The sequence below is a fragment of the Anser cygnoides genome, unplaced genomic scaffold, assembly GCF_040182565.1.
Source record: "Anser cygnoides isolate HZ-2024a breed goose unplaced genomic scaffold, Taihu_goose_T2T_genome scaffold_71_1, whole genome shotgun sequence".
NCBI classification, from domain to species: Eukaryota; Metazoa; Chordata; class Aves; order Anseriformes; family Anatidae; genus Anser; species Anser cygnoides.
Window position 1 is genome coordinate 405,537 of NW_027103085.1, and position 26,330 is coordinate 431,866.

The 26,330-nt window shown below is 44.5% G+C and overlaps 2 protein-coding genes and 1 pseudogene across 10 annotated transcripts in view; 1 reads left to right on the top strand and 2 right to left on the bottom strand.

Moving 5' to 3' along the window:
• LOC136789574 (uncharacterized) overlaps nt 1-26,330 on the bottom strand; it is a 266,555-nt gene that overhangs the window by 109,261 nt on the left and 130,964 nt on the right. The window lies entirely within an intron of this gene.
• LOC136789576 (spindlin-Z) overlaps nt 1-26,330 on the bottom strand; it is a 57,198-nt gene that overhangs the window by 18,575 nt on the left and 12,293 nt on the right. For 5 of the 6 annotated variants that reach the window (XM_066989647.1, XM_066989648.1, XM_066989651.1 and 2 more), the window contains 2 exons: nt 12,141-12,366; nt 972-1,020 (listed from right to left, as the gene is read on the bottom strand). In XM_066989647.1, the coding sequence (XP_066845748.1) occupies nt 972-1,020; nt 12,141-12,192 (101 nt within the window). In that variant the 5' untranslated portion in view covers nt 12,193-12,366. The remainder of the gene's footprint in view (nt 1-971; nt 1,021-12,140; nt 12,367-26,330) is intronic. The other variant, XM_066989653.1, reaches the window with a different exon arrangement.
• Nucleotides 22,896-24,681, top strand: LOC136789575 (ATP synthase subunit alpha, mitochondrial pseudogene; annotated as a pseudogene).

Here is a 26,330-nt window from a genome sequence, read left to right on the forward strand (position 1 = left end):
ACCCTCAAGTACAAAAGGCAACCCACCTCTGATAGTCTTCCCATCATACACTCCTTTCTCTGAGCGGTTGAAAAAGAACAAGAGAAATTAAGTTTTAACCAACTCTACCTGTCTCTAAACAAATAAATGTTTATCTTTGCCTTGTAAAGAGATAGACAAGAGTGAATAGTGAAGAGTTGGTGAAAGGGATTAGAGCAGAGCATCATGTGTCGTGTCTGGGAAACACTTAATATTAATTCAAATATGTTAATCATAGAAGATATTCCTGCCAGACAAATTGCTTTGTATTGATGCATGTCATATAGCACCACTATAGTAATTCATAATTAAAATATAAGTAGCAGTATATTAATATTTCACCCTTCCCCAGCTTATGTTTAGAGTTCTCCAACTAGACATTCAGCCAGTTGCAACATCTAGCTGTTAGACACTAATGTCAAACATGTCCAAGCTATTACCTCTGTCTTCTCATACTCATAATTTAGCTGCTACTATTTCAAAATGTAGTAGAGAGAATAATACGTGCCATGAATGTATAGGATAAGCAAGTATCCTTCACACACAAATAGCAGCCTTCTATAAGAAGTGCTTCAGTTTGTTCTTTATTTAAAAAAAAAAAGTGAAAAATCCTTTTCAAAAACTAAAGCTGTAACAAATCCTAGAGTACATGTACTCAATTTCTGGCTTGCAACCTCTTGCCTCTGAATTCCAGAGTAAATTAAAAAATTGCATTCACAGGATAATTTCTCTCAGAGTAACATTCAAAACGATATTTAGAACTCCACCAATGGTGCATTCTTTCCCACCTCCCTCCCAAAAGAATTAAAGTCTGACTCTACACACATACACTGGCTGAATACTACTCCACATGATTTTCAAGAGCAAAGTGACTGGAACAATACAGATATATTTCTAGAATGGAAATTCCAGTTATTGAGAACTATTCTTTAGTAAAAATATTAGCAACTTACTTGTGGGAAGTTCTTTTCTTCATCATGCTGGCAGAGACTCCCGCATGACCTACAATATAAATAATGGAATTATTGAAAAATAAAATGTGTTTATACACAATGCCAAAAAGGCATCTTACAGAAAAGTTCTCTTTTTGAAGTCAAAATGTAAAAAACTTAAACACTTCATGTTGTGATTGATCAATGAACTCCTAGAATGGAAGAAGGCTCTGAGGGGATAACTTCATGAGTACGTATTCATTGCCTAAGTAAAGAAGTAGAGAGTGACTGACCACAAGTGTTTTAAAAAACTGAAAACACAAAAGGGATAGGAGATAGTCTTTGTTCTAGATAAATGGCTACAATAGTTGAGGGAATCAATTGGCTGTGTAACTGTCCCTGGCTTAATTAAAATAAATAAATACGTGCAAATACATATCTTCCAGAGTTAGCCAGACCAGAATGGGTAGGGTTATATGTGGCTCAGCCAAACTGAGTATAAAAAACTCAGTATAGAACATACAGTATAAAAACTGTACAAAAAACAGAAAGAACTTTGAAGAGAGCAACAGGCTTAAGCCAGTTTCAACCCATGTATTCCTTCCTAGCAACTGGGGACAGCCAGAGTCATGATGAAGACCAGCAACAAGAATCACATTTGTATTATGATTCAACTGTATATTGCAACTACTATACTCTGCTAAGCATAATTTTTATTTGTATTGTGATCGAAGTAAACTGCTATTTCATTCTGCTAAATCAAAGTCCCGTGTAGTGTCAAATAACTTCAAAAAAGTAAAGTTGGTGTGCTGGTTTGGTTGGGATAGAGTTAATTTTCTTCCTAGTAGCTCATTTGGTACTGTTTTGAATTTGTAATGAAAATAGTGTTAACACACTGATGCTAAGCAGTGCTTACACTGAGTCAAGGTCTTTTCTGTTACTCACATTGCCCTGCCAGCAAGTAGGCTAGGGATGGATGCACAAGAAGCTGGGAGGGACACAGCCAGGACAACTGACCCAAACTGGCCAAATGGATATTCCATACCATATGATGTCATGCTCAACAATAAAACTGGGGGGAGTTGGCCAGGGGGGTGCTGCCATTGTCTGGGGTCTGGCTGGGCATTGGTCAGCTGGTGATGAACAATTGCATTTTGCATCACTTGTTTTTTTGTTCCTTTGTGGTTTTTGTTTGTTTGTTTTTTCCTTATTAAACTGTCTTTATCTTAACCCACAAGTTTTCTCAATTTTGACCTTCTGATTCTCTTCCCCTCATCCAACTGGGGAAGGGGTGGAAGGGAGCAAGCAGCTGTGTGATGCTTAGCTGCCTACTGGGGTTAAACGACAACAGTTGGTATTAAACATTAAGCTCTCTACATATGGAATATCTAAAAGAACCCAGTCAAAGAGTGTTGGACTTTGACACATACATAACTTCAATGTCTGTCAATAATAGTAATAATAATAATAATAAAAACACCTCATGTATATGTAGAAACATGTTCAGAATTTCATCTACGGATGCTTAAATTCACACCTATGGAGAAATACTTAATTGAGTTTCTCTACAGATCCAAATAAACAAATTCTTTAACATTATGTACATGTTCCAAGCATAGCTTGAGCATATGTATTTTGAAAGTTAACTTTCATATTACTAGTAATGTCACATGAGTCAAGAACTGAAAATGCCATTAACCTTAAAAGTTTTCATAAATATTTTAATCTTTGGATTTTCTGATGGAGAAATAAAGAGGATGTAAATCATGTGACAGAAATGGCAGAATTAAAATAAGACTACACTTTATGTTTCCAACACTCAAGCTTGTACTGAATCCATGGAAAGATGTATCTCCAGTTTTAATGGCAGGTAGAATTTTAAGTTTTCAGAAATTAGGCCCTCTATGCTAATAGCTACAGTAAAGATCCTATTTGCAATTTTTGACTATTAAAAGACCAAGTAAATAGAACTTCCCTTTATAAGGGCTGTTTATAAGAACTATTAGCTAGAAATTAAAATTAAAAAAAAAAAAGATATCACAAAAAGTCTGACTAGAAACCCAAAAGACCTAATAATGGAGAGTTATCCAATTCTATATAACATGAATGTCATTGAACGGATTTAAGTTCACATCCTTTACCTTCTTCTGACTATGGAATGACAAATGCTATTGTTCTAACTAGAACACTCCATTAAATTCCATGTTTTAGACAACATTCAAAATAAACTCTATACAACTAAGTTGTATGGGGGGAGTGCCACACAACAAGAAAAAACAACAAAAAGACACCCCACAAATAGTGATTGTATTTGTTTTATGCTTGTTTGTAATAAACAGCAAGACTCAAAATTTGATAGATCTGAAGAAAGAGAAAATGTTTATGTCTCAATCTCTTATGACTACAAAAATAAATATTTTTCATAATAAAAAGTCAGTACAAACTCTAACTCCCAGTCAAGAACAAAAGCACTTACTTGTCAGTTGGTCTGTGTTTTTTGAGCCTGAATTAATTTTGCCTGATGGAGCCTTAAAATAGACCATTAAATTCAACAACAAAACTATGAGCCATGTTTCTAAATGCTTCTACCTTACTCTCACAGAGAAAGAAAAAGGGTAAGACAAGACAGAAGTAAAATAAACATCCTTTGAGGATGTGGACACTAAAGAGACTATACATGTTTCAACTGGGGGGGGGGGGGGAGGAGGAGAAGAGAATAGGAAGAAGGATAAGAGAAAGCTACTAGCAATATTTTTAGTTTTGTCATATCAGATGGCAATCTCCATCCAGTCCATCAAAATTAGATGGGCTCTTCAAAACACACCTCAGCATCTTATTTCTCAGAATATCCGCTGTCTTTATGAGAGGCAGCAAAAGCTGGACATTTTAAAATCTGCTACAGAAACACCATATAATCACATAAGAATTATTCTTGATCTTTTAAAATTACTTTGGGCTTATGGGCTCTTTTAAAATTACTTTGAGGGACCTAAGAATTCCACAGACGTGTTTATTCACACCTAAAATTGCCCAATGTGAACTTAAAGAGTTTGTGAAAGAAGACCAGGAGTAGAGCAGTAAAATAAATTCCCAACTCTGCCAAAAGATTTCACCATAATTTTAAGCAAGTTGCATCTAGGAGTGGGATCTCTTTTCTTAATTCACAAGGACAATACCGATAACAACTAGGAAGGACTGTAAAGGACCATATCTTACATTTCTACAGCATGAAACAATTAATCAGTATACTCAAAAAGGCCAAATATAAATGTAAACACAAGAATAATCACAACTTAACTTACAATTATATTAGATTATGTTAATGAAAAAAAATCTGGATTCACCTATTATTGGAAAGTGCCATGCAATAATTAGAAGCACAGATACAATGCCATGCATGGAGTGGCTACTCAAATTATATCCCAGAAAGCTGCTCTATATTTTAACAAAATTACTGAGGCTGCAGGCATGCACTCTACTGTTATAAATAAATAAGAAACAAGTTTGGTTTTCCTTCATTTTTCCATCTTCGGTGTTATCCTTTATTTCTCAAGATGGAATTATTGTCTGTTTCCCAGTAGAGGCAGACTTCAAAAATCTGGATATTTTAATTAAATGTATTTTTCTCCTCTTACACCTACTTGATAGCAAATAAAAGCCTTTACCTTTGTAAGCAGGAAGACAGAACAGAGAAAAACTAGCCTTTTCAAAGCAGTCACTGCATCTAAGTCTTTACTATTGAATGAAACCAAACTCAATTGCAAAAAGCTTTGGTAAAGCATTTAATTCAGTAACAGTAATCATGTTAGGCCATATGAACAGCTGACACAATCACTGGATCATCTATACCTACAGATTTTTTGCAGCCTGAGCATGATTGCCAAAGTCATCTAGAGTCCCATGATTTTACAATTTTACATGATCTACAGATGAAATATAAATGAAGTAGGTAAGTGATTTGCATGCTTTTACCATATCTTTATTTAGGAGGGAAAATGAATAGGAGAAAATATACCAACTTTATATATATTCTTCTCTTAAATTATGACAATTTTATAGACAAGATTTTTATCAAATTATTTTCTAGTGAAAGTATATAATTCTCATGAAAATAATTATCTGCTCATGTAGTTTCTGGGACATGGCCACAATCTTTAAAAAAGGAAATTAATGAGAAGCATCAAAATATATGAAACGATACTTGCATCAACGATTCTTTAAAAACACAGAAATCTTGTTTAAAAGTTATTTACCATTAACATACAAGATTTTCTGTTATTGTTGTTTTAACAATATGCAAGTTAGAAAATATACTCCCCCCATTGTTAATGTCATTAATAATTTTCAAATCCATTATACTGTCAATCCAGTAATCACTTGAAGTATTTGCTTTCAACTGAAAATCTCAGCACCAGTAGGATAAATCCTTAACAGTCCCAATTAGAACCAAGAAACAAAACCCCAAACGCAAACACTTTAAAAGTCTATAAAAGTTCACAAACATCACTGACACACAATTAATTCTAATGTATAGAATAGGTGAGATTTAGTGACAAATTTCTGGACTTGAAGTAGTTCTTCCCTAACAAATTTATTAACGTACAATTGAGGAACAACATCCCTTCACTGGTATGTAACTAAAATCTCCTTCTAAAAGAAGGGAGTTATCACTTAAACTACTTTCCAATTTGGATTTCTAATTCCAGCTCCCTGTCACTTGACCTAGTTTTGCTTTTGATAGGTTTTCTCAACCAGATTTTTTTTTAATAGTTCCTTTTGAGAAAGGTCCTTTCAACATTTCTGTTGCCCTCCTTTGGACACATTTTAATATTTTTTATCCTTCTTATATTGTGACGCCCAAAACTGCACACAGTACTCTAGGTGAGGCCACACCAATGCAAAATAGAGTGAGACAATCATTTCTTTTTGACATGTTAGCTATACTGTGCTTAAAACACCACCCCATCAAACCCCTCCACAACATTATAGAGTGGGCTGTTCCGTCTCCTAATGATGGCTACCTGGTACACTCCTTCCTAATATACATCCATAATTAAGAAACATACAGCAGATAATTCCATCATTGCATAATTTTTTTTTCAAAAATCAATAAAGGCCAACTACCCACAGCCTATGAAATATGATCAGAAGAAGGAGCAACCACAGCAAGAAGGTCAGAAATTGTCTTCTTCAAGAACATATATCCAGAGGTTGGAAGCTGGTGGCACCCAAGCCTAGGCAAAGACTATGTCAAGAGTTGAGAGTGAACAAATGTGTATGACTTGGAGGCGTGTATCAAAAAGACAGTGATATATTAATCAGCCAGGAGTGTAAATTAAGGACTCCTCAGTTACAATTAAACAAACCTCATAAAGAAAAAAGTAAAGGTCTAAATATTAACTGTTGTGTATAGATATTAAAAAGCAAAAAAGGCATCTAAAGAAATCTGAGTGTCAATTATGATTTTTCATGGAACAAAATGAAGGTGCAAATTATAGGATAAACTATAATGACATAGCAATGGAAAGTGTGACCATCTAAAATAAGTCTGGTTTGTTATTTTTTAAGCCAAGAGGACAAATAATGAAATTTTCTATTCAACATGTAAAGTAAAATTACCTAGTTTCAGTCAAAAAATTCACTCTCTACATAAAATCCACATTATGACACCTCAAATCTGCTGTAATGTTCTTGTTCATTGTATGTTACAGATTATTAGACAAAATTATTCTAAAAGTTACCTTTACAAACCTAATGTCTAAATTCTTTGAACTCTCACAGTACCCAGCTAATGCTTAGAAGGCAACCATACTGATATTAAGTACCGTGTCAAAGCCTGCTTTCCTTTCTTTTCTCTTACAAAAGAAATTCTCCTCCCACAAATATTCTGGCGGTATCAAGAAGGAGGACTCTGATGGTTTTACTCTGCTGGGCACCTGAACTCCACCACAACCGCTCTCTCACTCCCCCTCCTCAAAGGAAAAGGGGCAGAAAATATGATGAAAAGGGCTCAAGGGTTGAGATAAGGACAGGGAGATCACGCAACAATTATTATCATGGGCAAAACAGACAACATAGGAAGATTAATATAATTTATTGCCTATCACTAGCAGACTAGAACAGCAAGAAACTAAAATCAAACTATCTTCTACCTCCTCCTCCCGAGCAGTGCAGGGGAATGGGGAACGAGGATTGCAGTCAGTCCATAAGGCTTCATCTCTGCCACTCCTTCTCTGTCACTCTCTTCCCCTGCTCCAATGTGGGGTCCCTCCCATGGGATGCAGTCCTTCCGGAACTGATCCTACATGGGCTTCCCACAGACAGCAGCTCTTCAAGAACTGCTCCAACCTGGGTCCCCCACAGGTGGCAGTGGGTATTTTAAAAAGTAGTTGAGCTTTCCTAATTTCATATGAAACTGATTTGGTTTCATGAGATTTTTCAGAAAGCACCAATAAACGATGGTCAGGGTTAGATAATGTGCTGCACCATTTGTCTACAAAGTTTTCCACTGTGCAGGTCAGTAGTGAATTTTGCTGTGGTACAAAATAGGAAGGGCATTCCCCCTCTGCCAAAGAACGTGAAGTAATTCCAGAAGAGAGAAAAACAACTACAAAGTAAATTATATTACTCTCAAAAGTTCAACTAAAAAGCAAATAATTAAACAGTGGAATGAATGAACAGCATTCATTTTTAACATTTTAATCCCCAAAAAGCTGGACTGCAGAATTCTTAAATGAGAATTTCTAATTTCTAGACCCTTTCCTGCACACTAGTCCAAAAAGAATGCACAGAAAAAGCACAGTTTTGCTTAGTTTATAAAAGACTAAATACTAGCATACAGAACTATTCTTGACTGGTAAGTTGATGCTTTTGCTGTGCCATGCTGATAATCCTCACTACAGAGCACAAAAAACGTATAGAGATTCATTAGTCTATTGAGCTACAAAACTTCAAATTATTCCAATGTGGTAGTTATACTCAGGTGGGCAGCTGAGCTCCACCACAACCGCTCTCTCACTCCCCCTCCTCAAAGGGAAAGGGGGAGAAAATATGATGGAAAGGGCTCAAGGGTTGAGATAAGGACAGGGAGATCACTCAGCATTTATCATCACAGGCAAAACAGACTCACCACAGGAAGATTACAGAAATTTATTATCTATTACTAACAATCTGGAGAAGTGAGAAACAACGAAAACAAACTAAAAACATCTTCCCCCCATCCACCCTCTTCTACGTCCTCCTCCCGAGCGGCGCAGGGGAATGGCGGAATGAAGGTTGCAGTCAGTCTATAGCACTTTGGGGACCCCACAACGTGGGGCCCTTCCCACGGGATGCAATCTTTCCTGAACTGATCCTGCGTGGGCTTCCTATAGGCAGCAGCTCTTCAAGTAATGCTCCAAATATGGGTCTGTAATACAGGGTCCATCCCTCAGGAGCAAACTGCTCCAACATGGGTCCCCCACGGGCGGCAGCTTCTGTCATATCACCTGCTCCCCTATGGGCTCCTCTCCATGGGCTACAGGTCGGGCCTGGAGTCTGCTCCAGTGGGGGTCCTCCACAGGCTGTAGCCTCCTTCAAGTCGGATCCACCTGCTCCACTGTGGGCTTCTCCATGGGCTGCAGCGTGGAAACCTGCTCCACCGTGGTACACCACGGGCTGCAGGGGGACAACCTGCTCCACAGGCCAAGGGAACTTCAGCTCCGGCGCCTGGAACACCTCCTCCCCCCTCCTTCTTCACTGACCTTGGTGTCTGCAGGGCTGTTTCTCACTCCTCATTCTCCCAGCTGCTGTTGTTGCAGCAGGTTTTTTCCCTTTCTTAAAAATGCTCTCACAAAAGTGCAAACTGCATCGCTCATTGGCTCGGCTCTGGGCAGCAGTGGGTCCCTTTGAAGCCGGCTGAAATTGGCCCTTATCTAACATGGGGCAGCTTCTGGATTCTTCTCACAGAAACCACCCTGCAGCCCCCCACTACCAAGACCTTGCCACGTAAACCCACTACATTTAACAAGTCATAAAGGACTGAATGAAGAGCAGTTTCAAGACCTCCTGATGAAACTAAACAACTACAAGTCTATAGGACCTGATGACATGCATCCCAGGGTCCTGAAGGAAATGGCTGATAGAGTTGGCAAGCCTCTCTCCATCATATTGGAAAAGTCCTGGCAGTCAAGAGAAGTCCCTGGTGACTGGAAAAAGGGAAACATCACTCCCATTTTTAAAAAGGCTAGAAAGGAGGACCTGGGGAACTACAGACCTGTGAGCCTCACCTCTGTGCCTGGCAAGATCATGGAACAGATCCTCCTGGAAGCAATGTCAAGGCACATGCAGGACAAAGAGGTGATCCGAGACAGCCAGCATGGCTTCACCAAGGGCAAAGCATGTCTGACCAATCCAGTGGCTTTCTACAATGGAGTGACTGCATCAGTTGACAAGGGAAGACCGACTGATGTCATCTACCTGGACTTCTGCAAGGCCTTTGACACGGTCCCACATAACATCCTGGTCTCCAAATTGGAGAGAGATGGATTTGATGGGTGGACCATTCAGTGGATAAGGAGGTGGCCTGAAGGTTGCACCCAGAGAGTGGTGGTCAATGGCAATGTCTCAAGTTTGCAGATGACACCAAGCTGAGCAGTGCAGTTGATACACCAGAAGGAAGGGATGCCATCCAAAGGGACCTAGAAAAGCTTGAGAAGTGGGCCCATGTGAACCTAATGAGGTTCAACAAGTCCAGGTACAGGGTGCTGCACCTTGGTCAGGGCAATCCCAGACATGAGAACAGACTGGGAGAAGAATTCATTGAGAGCAGCCCTGCAGAGAAGGACTTGGGGGTTCTGATGGATGAAAAGCTTGACATGAGCAGTGTGTGCTTTCAGCCCAGAAGGCTAACTGCATCCTGGGCTGAATCAAAAGAGGAGTGGCCAGCAGGTCAAGGGAGGTGATTGTCCCCCTCTACTCTGCCCTTGTGAAGACCCACTTGGAGTACTGCATCCAGGTCTGGAGCCCCCAGCACAAGAAGGATGTTGATCTGTTAGAGTGGGTCCAGAGGAGGGCCACAAAGATGATCAGAGGGCTGGAGCACCTCTCCTAGCAATGATCTTTATGTACATTTAGAAAAATATTGAAGTTATTTTGAGAGATGCTCTTTCACAATTACTACCTGATTAGCTTCTATAAAACGATTAAATAGTTTACAGTGAGTTATATCACAGAATGGTTGAGGTTGAAAGGGACCTCTAGAAGTCATCTAATCCAATACCCCTGCTCAAGCAGGGACACCTAGTGAAGGCTGCCCTGGACCATGTCCAGATGGCTTTTGAAGATCTAAGATCTCCAAGGAGGAAGACTCCACAACCTCTGTAGGAAACCTGTTCTAGTGCTCAGTCACCCACACAGTAAAGAAGCGCTTCCTGATGTTCAGACGAAACCTCCTATGTCCCAGTTGGTGCCCATTGCCTCTTGTCCTGGCATGGGGGAACCAATGAAAAGAGCCTGGCTCTTTGCACCCTCCCTTCAGGTATTTATACACATTGATGAGATTACCCTCACCCCCTGAGCCTCTTCTTCTCCAGACTGATCAGTCCCAGCTCTCTCGGCCTCTCATAGGAGGGATGCTCCAGTCCATTATTCATCCTCATGGCCCTACACTGGACTCCCTCCAGGATGTCCATGTCTGGGGGGCCCAGAACTGGGCACAGGGCTCCAGGTGTGGCCTCATCAGTGCTGAGGAGAGGGGAAGGATCACCTCTGTTGACCCGCTGGCCATACTTTGCCTCACGCAGACCATGCTACCGTTAGCCTTCTTTGCGGCAAGGGCATGTTGCTGTCTCATGTTCAACTTGGTGTCCACTAGGACCCCCAGGTCCTTTTCTGCCAGGCTGCTTTCCAGCTGGGTAACACACCCCTCCCCCAGCATGTACTGGTTGTTCCTCCCCAGGTGCAGGACTTTGCATTCCCCCTTGATGAACTGCATGAGGTTCCTGTCAGCCCATTTCTCCAGCTTGTCTAGGTCGCTCTGGATGACAGCACAACCCTCTGGCATATCAGGCACTCTCCTTAGTTCTGTGTCATCAGCAAACTTGATGAGGATATACTCTGCCCCATCGTCCTGATCATTAATGAAGACGTTGAACAGGACTGGACCCAGTATTGACCCCTGGGGTACTCCGCTAGTTACTGGCCTCCAGTGGTGAATATGTATGGTAAATACATTACTGTTTATTTTCAAGCACTTCTAGGATGAGCAAAATGTTACTCTAGTCCTATCACAAGCTCCTTTGTAGAATTTTAGTTAACTTCCTGTTATGTTAAACCTTTGATATTATAGACTACTAACAAGCATTTCAGTTGTAGATTAACCCTGGTAGGGAGCTAAGCACCACAGCTACTTGCTCACTCCCCCCCCCACACACATAGTGGGATGGGGGAGAGATTCACAAAGGTAAATCAAAAGAGAAAACTCGTGAGTTGAGATAGACAGTTTAATAGGCACAGCAAAAGCTGCACTTGCAAGCAAAGCAAAATAAGGAATTAATTCACTATTTATTTCCCTTCGGCAGGTAGATGTTTAGCCATTTCCAGGAAAGCAGGGCTTCATCATGTGTAACAGTTTCTGGGAAGACAAACACCACAACTCTGAACATCCCCCCTTCCTCCTTCTTTCCCACAGATTTTATTGCTGAGCATGACATGAGATGGTATGGAATAACTCTTTGGTAAGTTTGGGTCAGCTGTCCTGGCTGTGTGCCCTCCCAACTTCTTGTGCAACCCCAGCTTCCTTTGCTGACAGGGCAGCATGAGAAGCAGAAAAGGCCTTGATGCTGCATAAGCATTGTTAAGCAATAGCTTAAACACTGGTACGTTATCAACACCATTTCGGTCATAACTACAAAATATAGCACCATATGAGCCACTATGAAGAAAATAAACTCTATCCCAGCCAAAACCAGTACAATTTCTTATATGTAAGTCTGTACAGCTTAATTAAAATTTGTGTATAACCTTTCAATTCTACAATTTCTATAATCAAAGTATAATTCTTATCTTTAAAAACAAGCAGAAAAAAACATAAGGAAACAGTAACAGCTTCATAAAGCCATTATTTTATATATTTTCTTATGTATTAAGAATATTTTTTACCTACTAAAAACCAATTAACAAACAATGAAAACAAATTCAATAACACCTCACCTGCATCAGCTCTGGACCGCTGACCTGGTGATTTTCCAAATGGGGTCTTCATTCATCTGTGTTTAAGTGAGCAGCAAAGCTGCTGAACTAGGGTGAAAATCCAGTTCTTCCCAAATCCCCAAATATCTTCTTACTCTTGTAATATGGCAACTACTTATTAATCCACCATCCAACCAGCAATTTGTTCTTCCTCAAATATAGGAGAAGCACTTTCAATTATATTACTCTGAAAAACAAAACAAAGTATAGCCTGATTTGAGACTCAGTTAAGATAGATACTGAATTTAAAATATTTGTTTGTTCATGCTCCATGAGAAGTCCCTTTGTATTGTTATTCTGGACACATTCTGCAATCAGAGGGCAGGTACACGAGAAGATAGCCAAATATTAAGACTGATACTTTTCCTCATATTCAAAGTGCAAGTTCCGTATCAGATCAAAGTCATCCACAGACAGACACACAAAGAAAAAAAGTTCTTAAAAACCACTTACCTTAGTACAGGGAAGAATGACTACTACTTTAAAAACCCCACCTAAAAGTAGAAGAAACTGCATTACCTTGACCAGAGGTAAAGCAGAAGCCACCTACTTCCGTTTGTTAGAAACAAAACAAAACAAAACAAAAAAAATGCTTCACACCCACATAGCAGGGCAGCCTTCACTAGGTGTCCCTGCTTGAGCAGGGGTATTGGATTAGATGACTTCTAGAGGTCCCTTTCAACCTCAACCATTCTGTGATATAACTTGCTGTAAACTATTTAATCGTTTTATAGAAGCTAATCAGGTAGTAATTGTGAAAGAGCATCTCTCAAAATAACTTCAATATTTTTCTAAATGTACATAAAGATCATTGCTACACTGTATGCTCCGTAAATTGAAATAATTAGTCAAAGCTTTTTAAAGAATTCTTTATTTGAAGGAACTGAAAATAGGAGTAACCACTCATAGATCATAGCATCATAAAATGGCTTGGGTTGGAAGGAACCTCAAAGATCATCTAGGTCCAACCCCCGGCCATGGCCAGGGACACCACGCACTAGATCAGGTTGCCCAGGGACTCATGTAACCTGGTCTTGAGCACCTCCAGGGATGGTGCATCCACAACTTCTCTGGGCAACCTATTCCAGTGCCTCACCACCCTCTGAGTAAAACCACCACACTGCTCTCTATGAATTCTTCTCCCAGTCTGTTCTCATGTCTGGGATTGCCCCAACCCATGTGCAGCACATCGCACTTAGATTGTTCAACCTTGTTATCCACCCGAGGGTGCAGAGGGAGTTGGTGGATGTGATTGCCAAGCTGCTTTCTGTCATCTATCAGCGGTCATGGTCATCCGGAGAGGTCCCAGATGACTGTAGACTTGCTAATGGGACGCCCATCTATAAGAAGGGTCATAAGGAGGACCTGGGGAACTACAGGCCTGTCAGCCTGAAGCCGGTTCCAGAAAAGGTGATGGAACAGGTCATCTTGAATGCAATCACGCAGCATGTGCAGGACAACCTGGGGATCAGGCCCAGTCAGCATGGGTTCATGAAAGGCAAGTCCTGCCTGACCAAACTCATCTCCTTCTATGACTGGGTGACCCACCTGGTGGATGAGGGAAAGGCTGTTGACGTAGTCTACCTAGACTTCATCAAGGCCTTTGACACGGTCTCCCACAGTATTCTCCTGGAGAAGCTGGAAGCCCATGGATTGGACAGGTACCCTCTGCTGGGTTAAAAACTGGCTGGACAGCCGAGCTCAGAGAGTGGTGGTGAATGGAGTTAAATCCAGCTGGTGACCAGTTACGAGTGGTGTTCCCCAGAGGTCGGTACTGGGGCCCATCCTCTTTAATATCTTTATTGATGATTTGGATGAGGGAATTGAGTGCACCCTCAGTAAGTTTGCAGGCGACACCAAGCTGGGGCGAAGTGTCGATCTGCTGGAGGGTAGGAAGGCCCTACAGAGGGACCTGGACAGGTTGGATGGATGGGCAGAGGCCAATGGGATGAGGTTCAACATGGCTAAGTGCCGGGTCCTGCACTTTGGCCACAACAGCTCCATGCAACACTAACGGCTTGGGGCAGAGTGGCTGGAAAGCTGTGCAGAGGAAAGGGACCTGGGGGTGTTGGTCGATGCTCACCTGAACATGAGCAAGCAGTGTGCCAATGGCATCCTGGTTTATATCAGGAATAGCATAGCCAGCAGGACCAGGGAGGTGATTGTCCCCCTGTACTCTGCTCTGGTGAGGCCGCACCTCAAGTACTGTCTTCACTTTTGGGCCCCTCACTACAAGAAGGACATCGAGGCCCTGGAATGTGTCCAGAGAAGGACTACGAAGCTGGTGAAGGGCCTGGAACACAAGTCCTATGAGGAGTGGCTGAGGGAACTGGGTTTCTTTAGTCTGGAGAAGAGGAAGCTCAGGGGAGACCTTATTGCTCTCTACAACTACCTGAAAGGAAGTTATAGGGAGCTGGAGGTCAGTCTCTTCTCGCAGATAACTAGCGATAGGACAAGAAGGAATGGCCTCAAGTTACACCAGGGGAGGTTTAGGTTGGAAATTAGGAGACATTTCTTCTCAGAAAGAGTAGTCAGGCATTGGAATGGGTTGCCCAGGGAGGTGGTGGAGTCCCTGGGGGTGTTTAAGGAAAGGTTGGGCATGGCACTTAGGGACACGGTTTAGTGGGTGATATTGGTGGTAGGGGGATGGTTGGACCAGATAATCTTGGAGGTCTTTTCCAACCCTAATGATTCTATGATTCTATCTGCTATATCAATGGTATTACAGTAAGAGTCACCCAGATTAATGCAAAATTAATTTTTACAGAACCAGACAAGTGCAGTGATGATGTAACTAGAACTGGCTTCAACGTGCAGCAATCCAATACCACAACCCATCTCACCTGCCCTGAAGAACCATGATGATAGATGGAGCCCAAAGTCAGGGAGTAAACAAACTCACTGGACATTCTAGAGGTATGGCCCATACTCTAAGGGAATTATATCTGTGTATGCATATCAAAAGACAGGAAAAGCAGATGATGATTAATTGGGATGTAGTGGAAAGTGTAGGACCCAAGCATGATGTAAATGGTAGAGAATAAGGGGGGGATACTGTCCTGGTTTCAGCTGGGATAGATTTCATTTTCTTCCTAGTAGATAGTATGGTGCTGTGTTGTGGATTCACAATGAGAATAATGCTGAAAATACATTCATGTTTTAGTTGTTGCAGAGCAGTGCTTACACTAATTCAAGGACTTTTCAGCTTCTCATACCGCCCTGCCAGTGAGGAGACTGGACACCCCACCTAAGAAACTGGGAGTGGATAGAACCAGGACAGCTGACCCAAACTGGCCAAGGGAATATTCCATACCATAAGACATCATGCTGAACAATAAAACTGGGGGAGTTGGTGGGGCAGCCTCTGTTCCTTGGCAGACTAGGCATGGCTCAGCTGGTGGTGTTGTTCATCACTACCTTCATATATTCTTTTATTATTTTTTTTCTCTTCTTTTTCTGTGCTATTAAACTGTCTTTTCTCAACCCTTTTCATCGTTTTCCACCCCCCCATTCTCTGCCCAAACCTGCATTGGGGGAGGGGCAAAGTAAACTGCGTGGTGTTTAGCTGCCTGCCAGATTAAACCACAACACATATTCCCTCAGCCCTCCCAGCCCAGTATCCCTTCTGGTTTAAAATCTTACAATGGCTCTACATCCATGTGGATGCAGTGACGAGTGGTGTCCCTCAGGGGTCTGTCTTGAGACTGGTACTGTTTTGGGCCAAACAGCCCGAAACTCCCTCACTGATGCTCACAGAAGGGAGGGGGATCAATAACAGTGGAGGATAGCAGCTGTCAACAACAAGGACCAGCAGGAGGAAGTCTTCCCCCAAAGCCTGAGGTGCCTTTACAGAACCTCTTCACCCCTCTGCAGACTGAAAAGGAAAGACCCATTGCAGGGAGGGTGGAGCTGAGTAAGGCAGCCTGGTCTGCTCCCTGCGTAACAACTAGTCCAACTAAGAAAAGGTGATGGGTGATAGCAGTAGGAGACTCTCTTCTGAGAGGTACAGAGGCACCCATCTGCCGACACGATCCACTCTTGAGAGAAGTCTGCTGCTTACCAGGGGCTCATGTCAGCGATGTTACCAAGAGACTGCCAAGCCTTGTACAGCCTAAGGACTATTATCCGCTGCTACTCTTTCACATAGGCACCAGTGATGCAACCAGGAGCTGTCTGAGGTGTGTCAAGAGCAATTACAGAGCCCTAGGAGCAGCAGTAAAGGACTCAGGAGCGCAGGTAGTTTTTTCATCAGACCTCCTGGTCAAAGGGAAGGGGATTGAAAGGGCCAGTCGAATCTGGCAAATCAACAGATGGATGCAGGACTGGTGTCACAGACGGGTTCATCTATTTAGACCATGGGACTCTCTTTGAGAAACCTGGTCTGCTGGGAGCTGATGGAGTCCACCTATCAGAGAAGGGGAAGAGCATCTTTGGTCATAGGCTTGCTGAGCTGGTGAGGAGGGCTTTAAACAAGAGTTGCTGGAGGAGGGGAACCTCAATCCATGCTGTTCCTCCCAGCTTGATGCCAGCGTCAGTTATAGATGCCCAGAGCCTGGAGAAGGGTCATGGGTCATCAGGAGAGCACCTGATGAACAGCACAAAGGAAGGCCAAACTCTATGCTAACACAGGTAGCATGGGGAATAAACGGGAGGAGTTGGAGACTACGCACGCCTGCAGGACTATGACCTCATTGGCATTACAGAGACATGGTGGGACAGCTCCCATAACTGGAGTGTTAGCATGTAAGGATACAGGCTCTCTAGGAAGGACAGACAGGGGAGATGAGGAGGGGCATTGTCCTCTATGTCAACAAGCAGCTGGAGTGCATGGAGCTCTGCCTGGGGATGGATGAGGAGCTGACAGAGTTTATGGGTCAGGATTACAGGCAGGGCAGGGACAGGGGGCATTCACTATAATGTCCCCTGTCCCTGCCCTCCCTATAATCCTGACCTATAATCCTTCTCTCCTATAAAGAGAGACTGAGAGAGCTGGGGATGTTTAGCCTAAAGAAGAGAAAGCTCCAGGGAGTCCTCATTGCAGCTTTTCAATACTAAAAGAGGGCTTATAAAAAAAGATGAAGAGCAAATTCTTTCTCAGGCAGATAATGACAGGACAAGGGGGAATGGTTTTAAACTAAAAGAGGGGAGATTTAGATTAGAGATTAGGAAGAAATTCTTCACTCAGAGGGTGGCGAGGCACCAGAACAGGTTGCCCAGAAAAGTTGTGAATGCCCCATCCCTGGAGGTATTCAAGACCAAGTTGGACAAGGCCCTGGGCAACCTGGTCTAGTGGGTGGCATCCCTGCCCATGGCAGGGGGGTTGGAACTAGATGATCTTTAAGGTCCCTTCCAACCCAACCTGTTCTATGATTTTAAGTAGCTCAGGTGGATCTGGGATGGCAACATAAGGGTGAATTATTTATAGCTTAGTGGACCGACACCTCAGGGCATCAAGGAAGAGATGCAACATATTGATGGGCTTGTGATCAAGGGGTGGACCTGACTGTGGACAGTATTGCACAGATTATCCATGCATGCGAAATGCGCACTGCAGTCAAGCAAGCCAAGCGGTTAAAGTCTCTATGGTATGGTAGACGATGGCTGAAATATAAATATGGAGAGGAGGCCTGGCAGACTGATTATATCACACACCCAAAAACCCGCCAAGGCAAGCACCATGGACTTACAATGGTGGAAACAATCATCAGATGGCTGTAAATATATCCTATGCCACTGCCCAAAACACTATCCCAGACCTTGAAAAGCAAATCTTATGGTGACATGGCACCCCAAAAAGAATTGAATCAGACAACAGGACTCATTTCCTAAAAAAACTCATAGACATCTGGGCCAAAGAACACTGCATCGAGTGGGTATATCACATCCCATTTCATACACCAGTCTCTGGGAAAATCAAACGTCCCTTTCAACACCAACCATTCTGTGATTCTGTGAAACCCATCTGGGCTGCCGCATCGTGGCAAGATCATAGAATTAGAGAATGGTTTGGGGTGCAAGGAACCTTAAGGATCATTCAGTTCCAACCCCCCTGCCATAGGAAGGTATACCTCCCACTAGACCAGGTTGCTCAAAGCCCCATCCAACCTGGCCTTGAACACTTCCAAGGATGGGGCATCCACAACTTCTCTGGGCAACCTGTTCCAGTGCCTCACCACCCAAAGAGAAAAGAATGTCTTCCTCACATCTAACCTAAATCTCCACTCTTTTAGTTTAAAGCTGTTACCCCTTGCCGAGGCGATCGGCTCCGGGGCAGACACATACTGCAGCGGAGAAGGGGATCGAGACAGGCAAGGCTTTTTTTTGCGGCATCGAGGCCACTGGAAGCAGCCGAGGGAGCCGCCAGGACCCGGCAGCCCTCGCGAGGGAGGCTGAGAGGCATAGGCGGAGCCAGCAGCGCCCCCGCCCCGGCCGTTCAAAAGCAGCCCCTAGGGAGCGCGAGCGACCAGGACCGCAGCGAACAGGGCGGGCAAACAGGGCGTGGCGCGTCAGAAGGGCGGGGCACGGCAGTTTGCGTGGCAGTTCATGCAGGCAGGGCGAGCAGGGAGGGGCCCCTCGCTGCTCTTTTGCAGCGGTCTTTCCCTTCGGTACTTGTAGCCTGCCTACGAGGAACCTGGCCATGGTATCCACCAGGCAGAAAACCATGGCCTCCGCATCTGTTGCGGCTTCTCCAGCCACAGTCACCGATGTGGCTACTCAGACGGAGGGCTCGGGGAAACATGCAGCCGTCCAGGTCTTGGGCTGCAGGGTGTGCCCGAGTCTTCTGTCGGTATCTGACAGCAGCAGCGAGGGGTATGCCTGTGGGAGGTGTGCCCAGGTTGAAGAGCTGCTCAGCCAGGTAGCGGAGCTTCGGGAGGAGGTGAGCAGGCTCAGGAGCATCAGGGAGTCAGAGAGGGAAATTGACTGGTGGAGGTGTACTCTACCCTCTCTGAGACAGACTCACGAGCCTTCCATAGCACAAATGTCTCCTGCTACGCAGAAGACAAAAGTTCCCTCATCCCGCCAGGCAGTAAGAGGAGACCTAGGCCAAGGGGGGGAATGGAGGCAGGTTCCTGTTTGGGGTGGTAGGCGAGCCCTGTCCCTGCCCACCTCACCTTCCCATCTACCCTTATATAACAGGTATGAGGCTCTAGAACACGACAGTCAGAACAACGAAGTAGACGAAAGCCCGTCCCAGTTGGAGAGGATGCCTAAGGCAAGGCAACCTACCCCCCGCATTGCTACATCAACTGTCAAAAAAGAAAGAAGGGTTATTGTCATGGGGGACTCCCTTTTGAAAGGGACAGAGGGCCCAATATGCCGACCGGACCCTACCCACAGGGAAGTCTGCTGCCTCCCTGGGGCTCAGGTGAGAGATTTCGCTAAGAAAGTCAAGCACCTGGTATGGTCCACCAACTACTACCCGCTACTGGTCTTTCAGGCTGGTAATGACGACGTAGCAACAAGAAGTCCGAGAGCGATCAAAAGGGACTTTAGGGCTTTGGGGCGACTACTTAAAGGATCGGGCACAGGTTGTGTTTGCCTCTGTCCTTCTGATAGGGGGGATCGATGCTGACAAGCAGACTCATCACATTAACACGTGGCTTCGGGACTGGTGCAACCGGCAGAATTTCAGGTTTTTTGATCACAGGAAGGTCTACACGACACCGGGCCTGCTGGCACCAGATGGGATGCGCCTCTCTCAGAGAGGGGTAAGGATTTTTGCTCAGGAGTTGGCAGGGCTGATAGATAGGGCTTTAAACTAGAGTCGAAGGGGGAAGGGGATAAAACCAGGCACGCCGGTGATGAGCTAAGGGATGGTGTACTAGAATCAGAGGGACTGTGTGCTAGTGAGGCCCTTCGGTCAGGTACACAAGGTGCTGCGTGTAGGGAGGCGCATTTGAAGTGCTTCTACACAAACGCACGCAGTATGAGGAATAAAATGGATGAGCTAGAAGTCTTGGCCCAGTCCCACAGCTACGACATCATTGGCATAAGCGAAACCTGGTGGGATGAGTCCTGTGGCTGGTGTGTTGCAATAGATGGTTACAGGCTCTTCAAGAGGGACAGGCAGGGTAGGCGAGGTGGCCGGGGTGGCAATGTATGTGAAGCATGGGCTGGACTGTGTGGAACTTCAAGTTGGCGATGGCAAAGTTGAGAGCCTCTGGGTAAGGATTAAGGGACAAACAAATAAAGGGGATGTCGTTGTGGGAGTCTTATTACAGACCACCCGGCCAGGACAACAATGCCGATGAATTATTCTTTGCAGAACTAAGAGATGCCTCGAGATCAACTCCCCTTGTCCTTATGGGGGATTTCAACTTGCCAGACATCAGCTGGGATCACCACACAGCTGACACGAGCAAGTCTAGGAGGTTCATAAAACACCTAGATGATAACTTCTTGGTGCAGGTGCTAAGAGAGCCAACTAGGAAAGGTGCCCTCCTAGATCTGTTGCTGGAGAACAGAGAGGGTCTTTGTGGGGGACGTGGCAGTTGGCGGCTGTCTCAGTCATAGTGACCATGAAGTGGTTGAGTTTAGAATTTATGGTGACAGAAGGAAAACTGCCACCAAAACTTCAGCCCTGGATATAGGGAAAGCAGACTTCAGGCTGCTCAGGGAACTAGTCAGCAAGGTCCCCTGGGAAACTGCTTTTGAAGGCATTGGCGTCCATCAGTGCTGGTCAGTCTTCAAGCACTGCCTCCTAAAAGCACAAGATCAGGCGATTCCAAAATATCGGAAGTCAGACAAGCGGGGCAGAAGGCCGGCCTGGCTGACCAGGGATCTTCTACTGGAGCTTAGGCGAAAAAAGGAAGTGTACGGCTGCTGGAAGGATGGTCAGGCGACGAGGAAGGAATACAGGGATGCTGTTCGTGTTTGTAGGGAGAAAATTCGTGTGGCCAAAGCCCAACTAGGGTTGAAGCTGGCCATGTCTGTGGGAGACAATAAAAAAGTTTTTTTTAGATATGTGAACAGAAAAAGGAGAACCAAAGAAAACATAGGTCCGCTACTAGATGGGGAAGGTCTCCTCACAGACAATGACATAGGCAAAGCAGAGACGTTTAATGCCTTCTTCGCCTCTGTCTTCAACACTGATGATGGGCTTCGGGACCCAGGGTGCCCTGAGCTGGAGGACCATGACAGTGGGAATGACAAACTCTCAACCGACCCTGAACGTGTGCGGGATTTGCTGCTCCACCTGGATCCATACAAGTCCATGGGTGCGGATGGGATTCATCCCAGGGTGCTTAAAGAGCTGGCTGACGTCATTGTGGGACCTCTCTCAATTATTTTTCAACGGTCTTGGGAATCTGGAGAGGTCCCATTGGACTGGAAGCTGGCAAATGTTGTGCCAATTTTCAAGAAGAGTAAGAAAGAAGACCCTAGCAATTACAGGCCTATCAGTCTCACGTCAGTGCCTGGTAAAATTATGGAGAGGATGATCCTTGAAGTTACTGAAGCGCGCCTGGGGGACAATGCAGTCATTGGTCCCAGCCAACCTGGGTTCACGAGGGGTAGGTCCTGCCTAACAAATTTGATTTCTTTTTATGATAAGATTACCCATCTAGTCGATCAAGGGAAACCAGCTGATGTGATCTTTTTGGACTTCAGCAAAGCTTTTGACACGGTTTCCCATAGGATCCTACTGGACAAAATGTCCAGCATACAGCTAAACAAAAATATCATACGATGGGTGAGCAATTGGCTGACGGGCAGGGCTCAAAGGGTTGTGGTAAATGGGGCCACATCAGGCTGGCGGATGGTCACTAGTGGGGTCCCTCAAGGCTCCATTTTAGGGCCAGTCCTCTTCAATGTTTTTATAAACGATTTGGATGTAGGACTAGAAGGTGTTTTGAGCAAATTTGCCGACAACACCGAACTTGGAGGAGTTGTGGACTTGGATGAGGGTGGAAAGGCCTTGCAGAGAGATCTGGACAGATTGGAGAGCTGGGCGATCACCAACCACATGAAGTTTAACAAAAGCAAGTGCCGGGTCCTGCACCTGGGACAGGGCAACCCTGGCTATACGTACAGACTGGGCGATGAGACGCTGGAGAGCAGCCCCGCAGAGAGGGATCTGGGGGTTGTGGTTGACAGCAAGCTGAATATGAGCCCGCAGTGTGTCCTGGCAGCCAGGAGGGCCAACCGTATCCTGGGGTGCATCAAGCACGGCATCGCTAGTCGGTCGAGGGAAGTGATTGTCCCGCTCTACTCTGCGCTGGTGCGGCCTCACCTCGAGTACTGTGTGCAGTTTTGGGCACCACAGTACAAAAAGGATGTGAAACTGTTGGAGAGTGTCCAGAGGAAGGCGACAAAGATGGTGAAGGGCCTAGAGGGGAAGACATATGAGGAGCGGCTGAGGTCACTTGGCCTGTTCAGCCTGGAGAAGAGGAGGCTGAGGGGGGACCTCATCGCAGTCTACAACTTCCTCGCAAGGGGGAGTGGAGAGGCAGGTGACCTATTCTCCATTATCACCAGTGACAGGACCCACGGGAACAGTGTTAAGTTGAGGCAGGGGAAGTTTAGGCTAGACATCAGGAAGAGGTTCTTCACCGAGAGGGTGGTCGCACACTGGAATAGGCTCCCCAGTGAAGTAGTCACTGCACCAAGCCTGTCTGAATTTAAGAAGCAATTGGACTGTGCACTTAGTCACATGGTCTAAACTTTTGGGCAGACCTGTGCGGTGCCAGGAGTTGGACTTGATGAGCCGCTGCCGCCATGCTCTCCACCCACCTGGCCGCCACTCTCACCCGCTCCCTGCCGCGGCATGCCAGCCTGGTTTCCAGAAACACTCTGGGTGCAGCATTTTTCGCCACAAGAAACATCCATGCCTCCAAAACATATTTCCAGAAAACCAGCACTGCTGTGGTATCCTCTATTCTTGAGGAACGTATTTTGGGAGCTGACACCTCTGCTGAACTTGAGGAGACTGGCCGTGTGCTCTCGATTGGTGATGGTATCGCCCGTGTGTATGGCCTAAGAAATGTGCAGGCAGAAGAAATGGTTGAGTTTTCTTCTGGGCTGAAGGGAATGTCCTTGAACTTGGAGCCCGACAACCTTGGTGTTGTCATGTTTGGTAATGACAGACTGATCAAGGAAGGGGATGTTGTGAAGAGGACTGGTGCCATTGTGGATGTTCCCGTTGGGGAAGAGCTGCTGGGCCGTGTTGTAGATGCCCTAGGCAATCCCATTGATGGGAAGGGTCCTATTACATCTAAGACAAGTAGGAGAGTTGGCTTGAAGGCCCCTGGCATCATTCCCAGAATCTCTGTGTGGGAACCTATGCAGACTGGTATTAAGGCTGTGGACAGCTTGATGCCAATTGGCCGTGGACAGCGTGAGCTGATCATTGGTGACAGACAGACTGGGAAAACATCAATTGCAATTGACACTATAATCAACCAAAAACAATTTAATGATGGAACAGATGAGAAAAAGCAGCTGTACTGTATCTATGTTGCCATTGGCCAGAAGAGATCTACTGTTGCGCAGCTGGTGAAGAGGCTCACTGGTGCAGATGCCATGAAGTACACTATTGTGGTGTCTGCCACAGCATCTGACACTGCACCCCTTCAGTATCTGGCTCCCTATTCAGGCTGCTCCATGGGGGAGTACTTCAGAGACAACGGAAAGCATGCATTGATCATCTATGATGACTTATCCAAGCAGGCTGTTGCCTACCGTCAGATGTCTCTGCTGCTGCGCCGTCCACCTGGCCGTGAAGCCTACCCAGGTGATGTGTTCTACCTGCACTCCTGCCTGCTGGAGAGAGCGGCCAAAATGAACAATTCCTTTGGAGGCGGCTCTCTGACTGCCCTGCCGGTCATTGAAACTCAGGCTGGTGATGTGTCTGCTTACATTCCAACCAACATCATCTCCATCACTGATGGACAGATCTTCTTGGAAACAGAGCTGTTCTACAGAAGTATCCATCCAGCCATCAACGTCGGTCTGTCTGTGTCCCGTGTGGGTTCTGCTGCTCAGACCAGGGCAATGAAGCAGGTGGCAGGTACCATGAAGGTGGAATTGGCTCAGTACCGTGAAGTAGCTGCCTTCGCTCAGTTTGGGTCTGATCTGGATGCTGCCACACAGCAGCTGCTGAATCGTGGTGTGCGTCTGACAGAGCTCCTCAAACAAGGACAGTACATTCTCATGGCTACTGAGGAACAGGTTGCAATCATCTGTGCTGGTGTAAGAGGTCACTTGGACAAGCTGGAGCCCAGCAAAATCACTAAATTTGAGAGCGCTTTCCTAGCTCATGTACTGAGCCAGCACCAGGCCCTCCTCTCCACGATCAGGACCGAAGGGAAGATCTCTGACCAGACAGAAGCTAAGTTGAAGGAAATAGTCACAAATTTCCTGTCTACTTTCAAGGCATAAACTTGTAACCATTCAAACAGACCAGATGGTTTTTGTGGTCACGTGCTCCAGCTCCATCAAAGACTTAAAAGTATGTGCGACTTGAATGTACAGATCTCACTGAGAATAAAAGTTTCCATGAAAATGTATTAAAAATTTAAAAAAATATCAAAGTGACATGCTTAGTGGATGAGGGAAAGGCTGTGGATGTGGTCTACCTTGACTTCAGTAAGGCTTTTGATACCGTTTCCCACAACATTCTCCTCAAGAAACTGGCTGCTCGTGGCTTGGACTGGCATACGCTTCGTTGGGTTAAAAACTGGCTGGGTAGCTGGGCCCAAAGAGTTGTGGTGAATGGAGTCAAATCCAGTTGGAGGCCGGTCACTAGTGGAGTCAATTTTGGAGCAATCCAGATTCTGACCAGCTCCTAGACACTGGTGCATCCATTTTGTTAGAGGAAATATGCTTCTTCCCAGTTTTAGAATCAGTGGTCCCTTCTCTCCTTCCACCTGGTGATCTCTCATAACAATTAAATTTCCAAACTACTGTCAAACTATTTCCTTTGTACTTTAAGCCAGAGCAAGTCTTTTCATTGCAGTACACGAAACCCAACAGCTCAGTTTATTTTTAATTATTATTTAATCTTATATTACTAACCATTTTTAAGAACAAAATAAGAGTCACAGGATGAGATTTTCTTTTAAATTTGATTCCATTTTAAAACAAATAGTTTTACCAGCAAGTTCTGTAAATGGACTAAAATTAATTAAGACTATTGAGAAGCAAAGTCCTGCCCAGTAACCTAAAAATCACTTTATTAGCCCTAACCATGCCAGCCTTTCTCCCCTTGATAAGCGAATATGCAACAGAAAATGGTTGGTTTTCCTCCCTGTTCGGCAGCTAACATGTAGGAAGAAAACCAATCAAAACAAATAACGATCAGAATGAAAGTACACATATCCTCCATGCATACACAACTGTTTACAGCAAAAGAGAAAGAACTATACCTATTCAGGTGAGCATTTTACCTTATGAATCTGAAAGGTGAAACAGGCTCTACAACCACAAATAACTTCACCTAGTACAGCTGAAAACAAGTTAAAATATTAGTAACAAATATGACTGATAAGAACTTTACATACACTAAGCAATTGACAGTTTCAAGATCTACAGAATGAATAATCACCAATGTTTCTAGAGAAAAAGCAAACAAGTTTTCCTATCTTGTAGTTAAAGCCAGTAAATTCATCAACACCATCAGTTGTAGACTGCAGAAAGGAAATTCATTCCTGTTCCAAGTACACAGCAGTGGTGTTGGGTTTTTTTTTGTTGGTGGTTTTGTTTTTTTAGTGGGGGTTGTTTTTTATTTTATTGTGAGGGAGGAAAGAGGAAGAAACATAGACAGTCTCCCTTCCATGGGGAAGCAATAATGTCATAGAATTATTTAGGTTGGAAAAGACCCTTTAGATCGTCAATTCTAACCATCACCTAACACTACTAAGTCCACCACTAAACCATGTCCCTAAGTGCTACATCCACACATCTCTTAACTCCAGGGATGGCAACTCCACCACTTCCTAGGCAGCCTGTTCCAATGCCTAATCACTCTTTCCAGGAAGAATTTCTTCCTGACATCTAATCCAAACTTCCCCTGCTGCATCCTTGTATCCTATCACTTGTCATCCAAGAAAAGAGACCGATATCCACCTCGCTATGACGTCCTTTCAGGTAGTTGCAGAGAGTAATGAGGTCTCCCCTCAGCCTCCTTTTGTCCAGACTAAACAACCCTAGTTC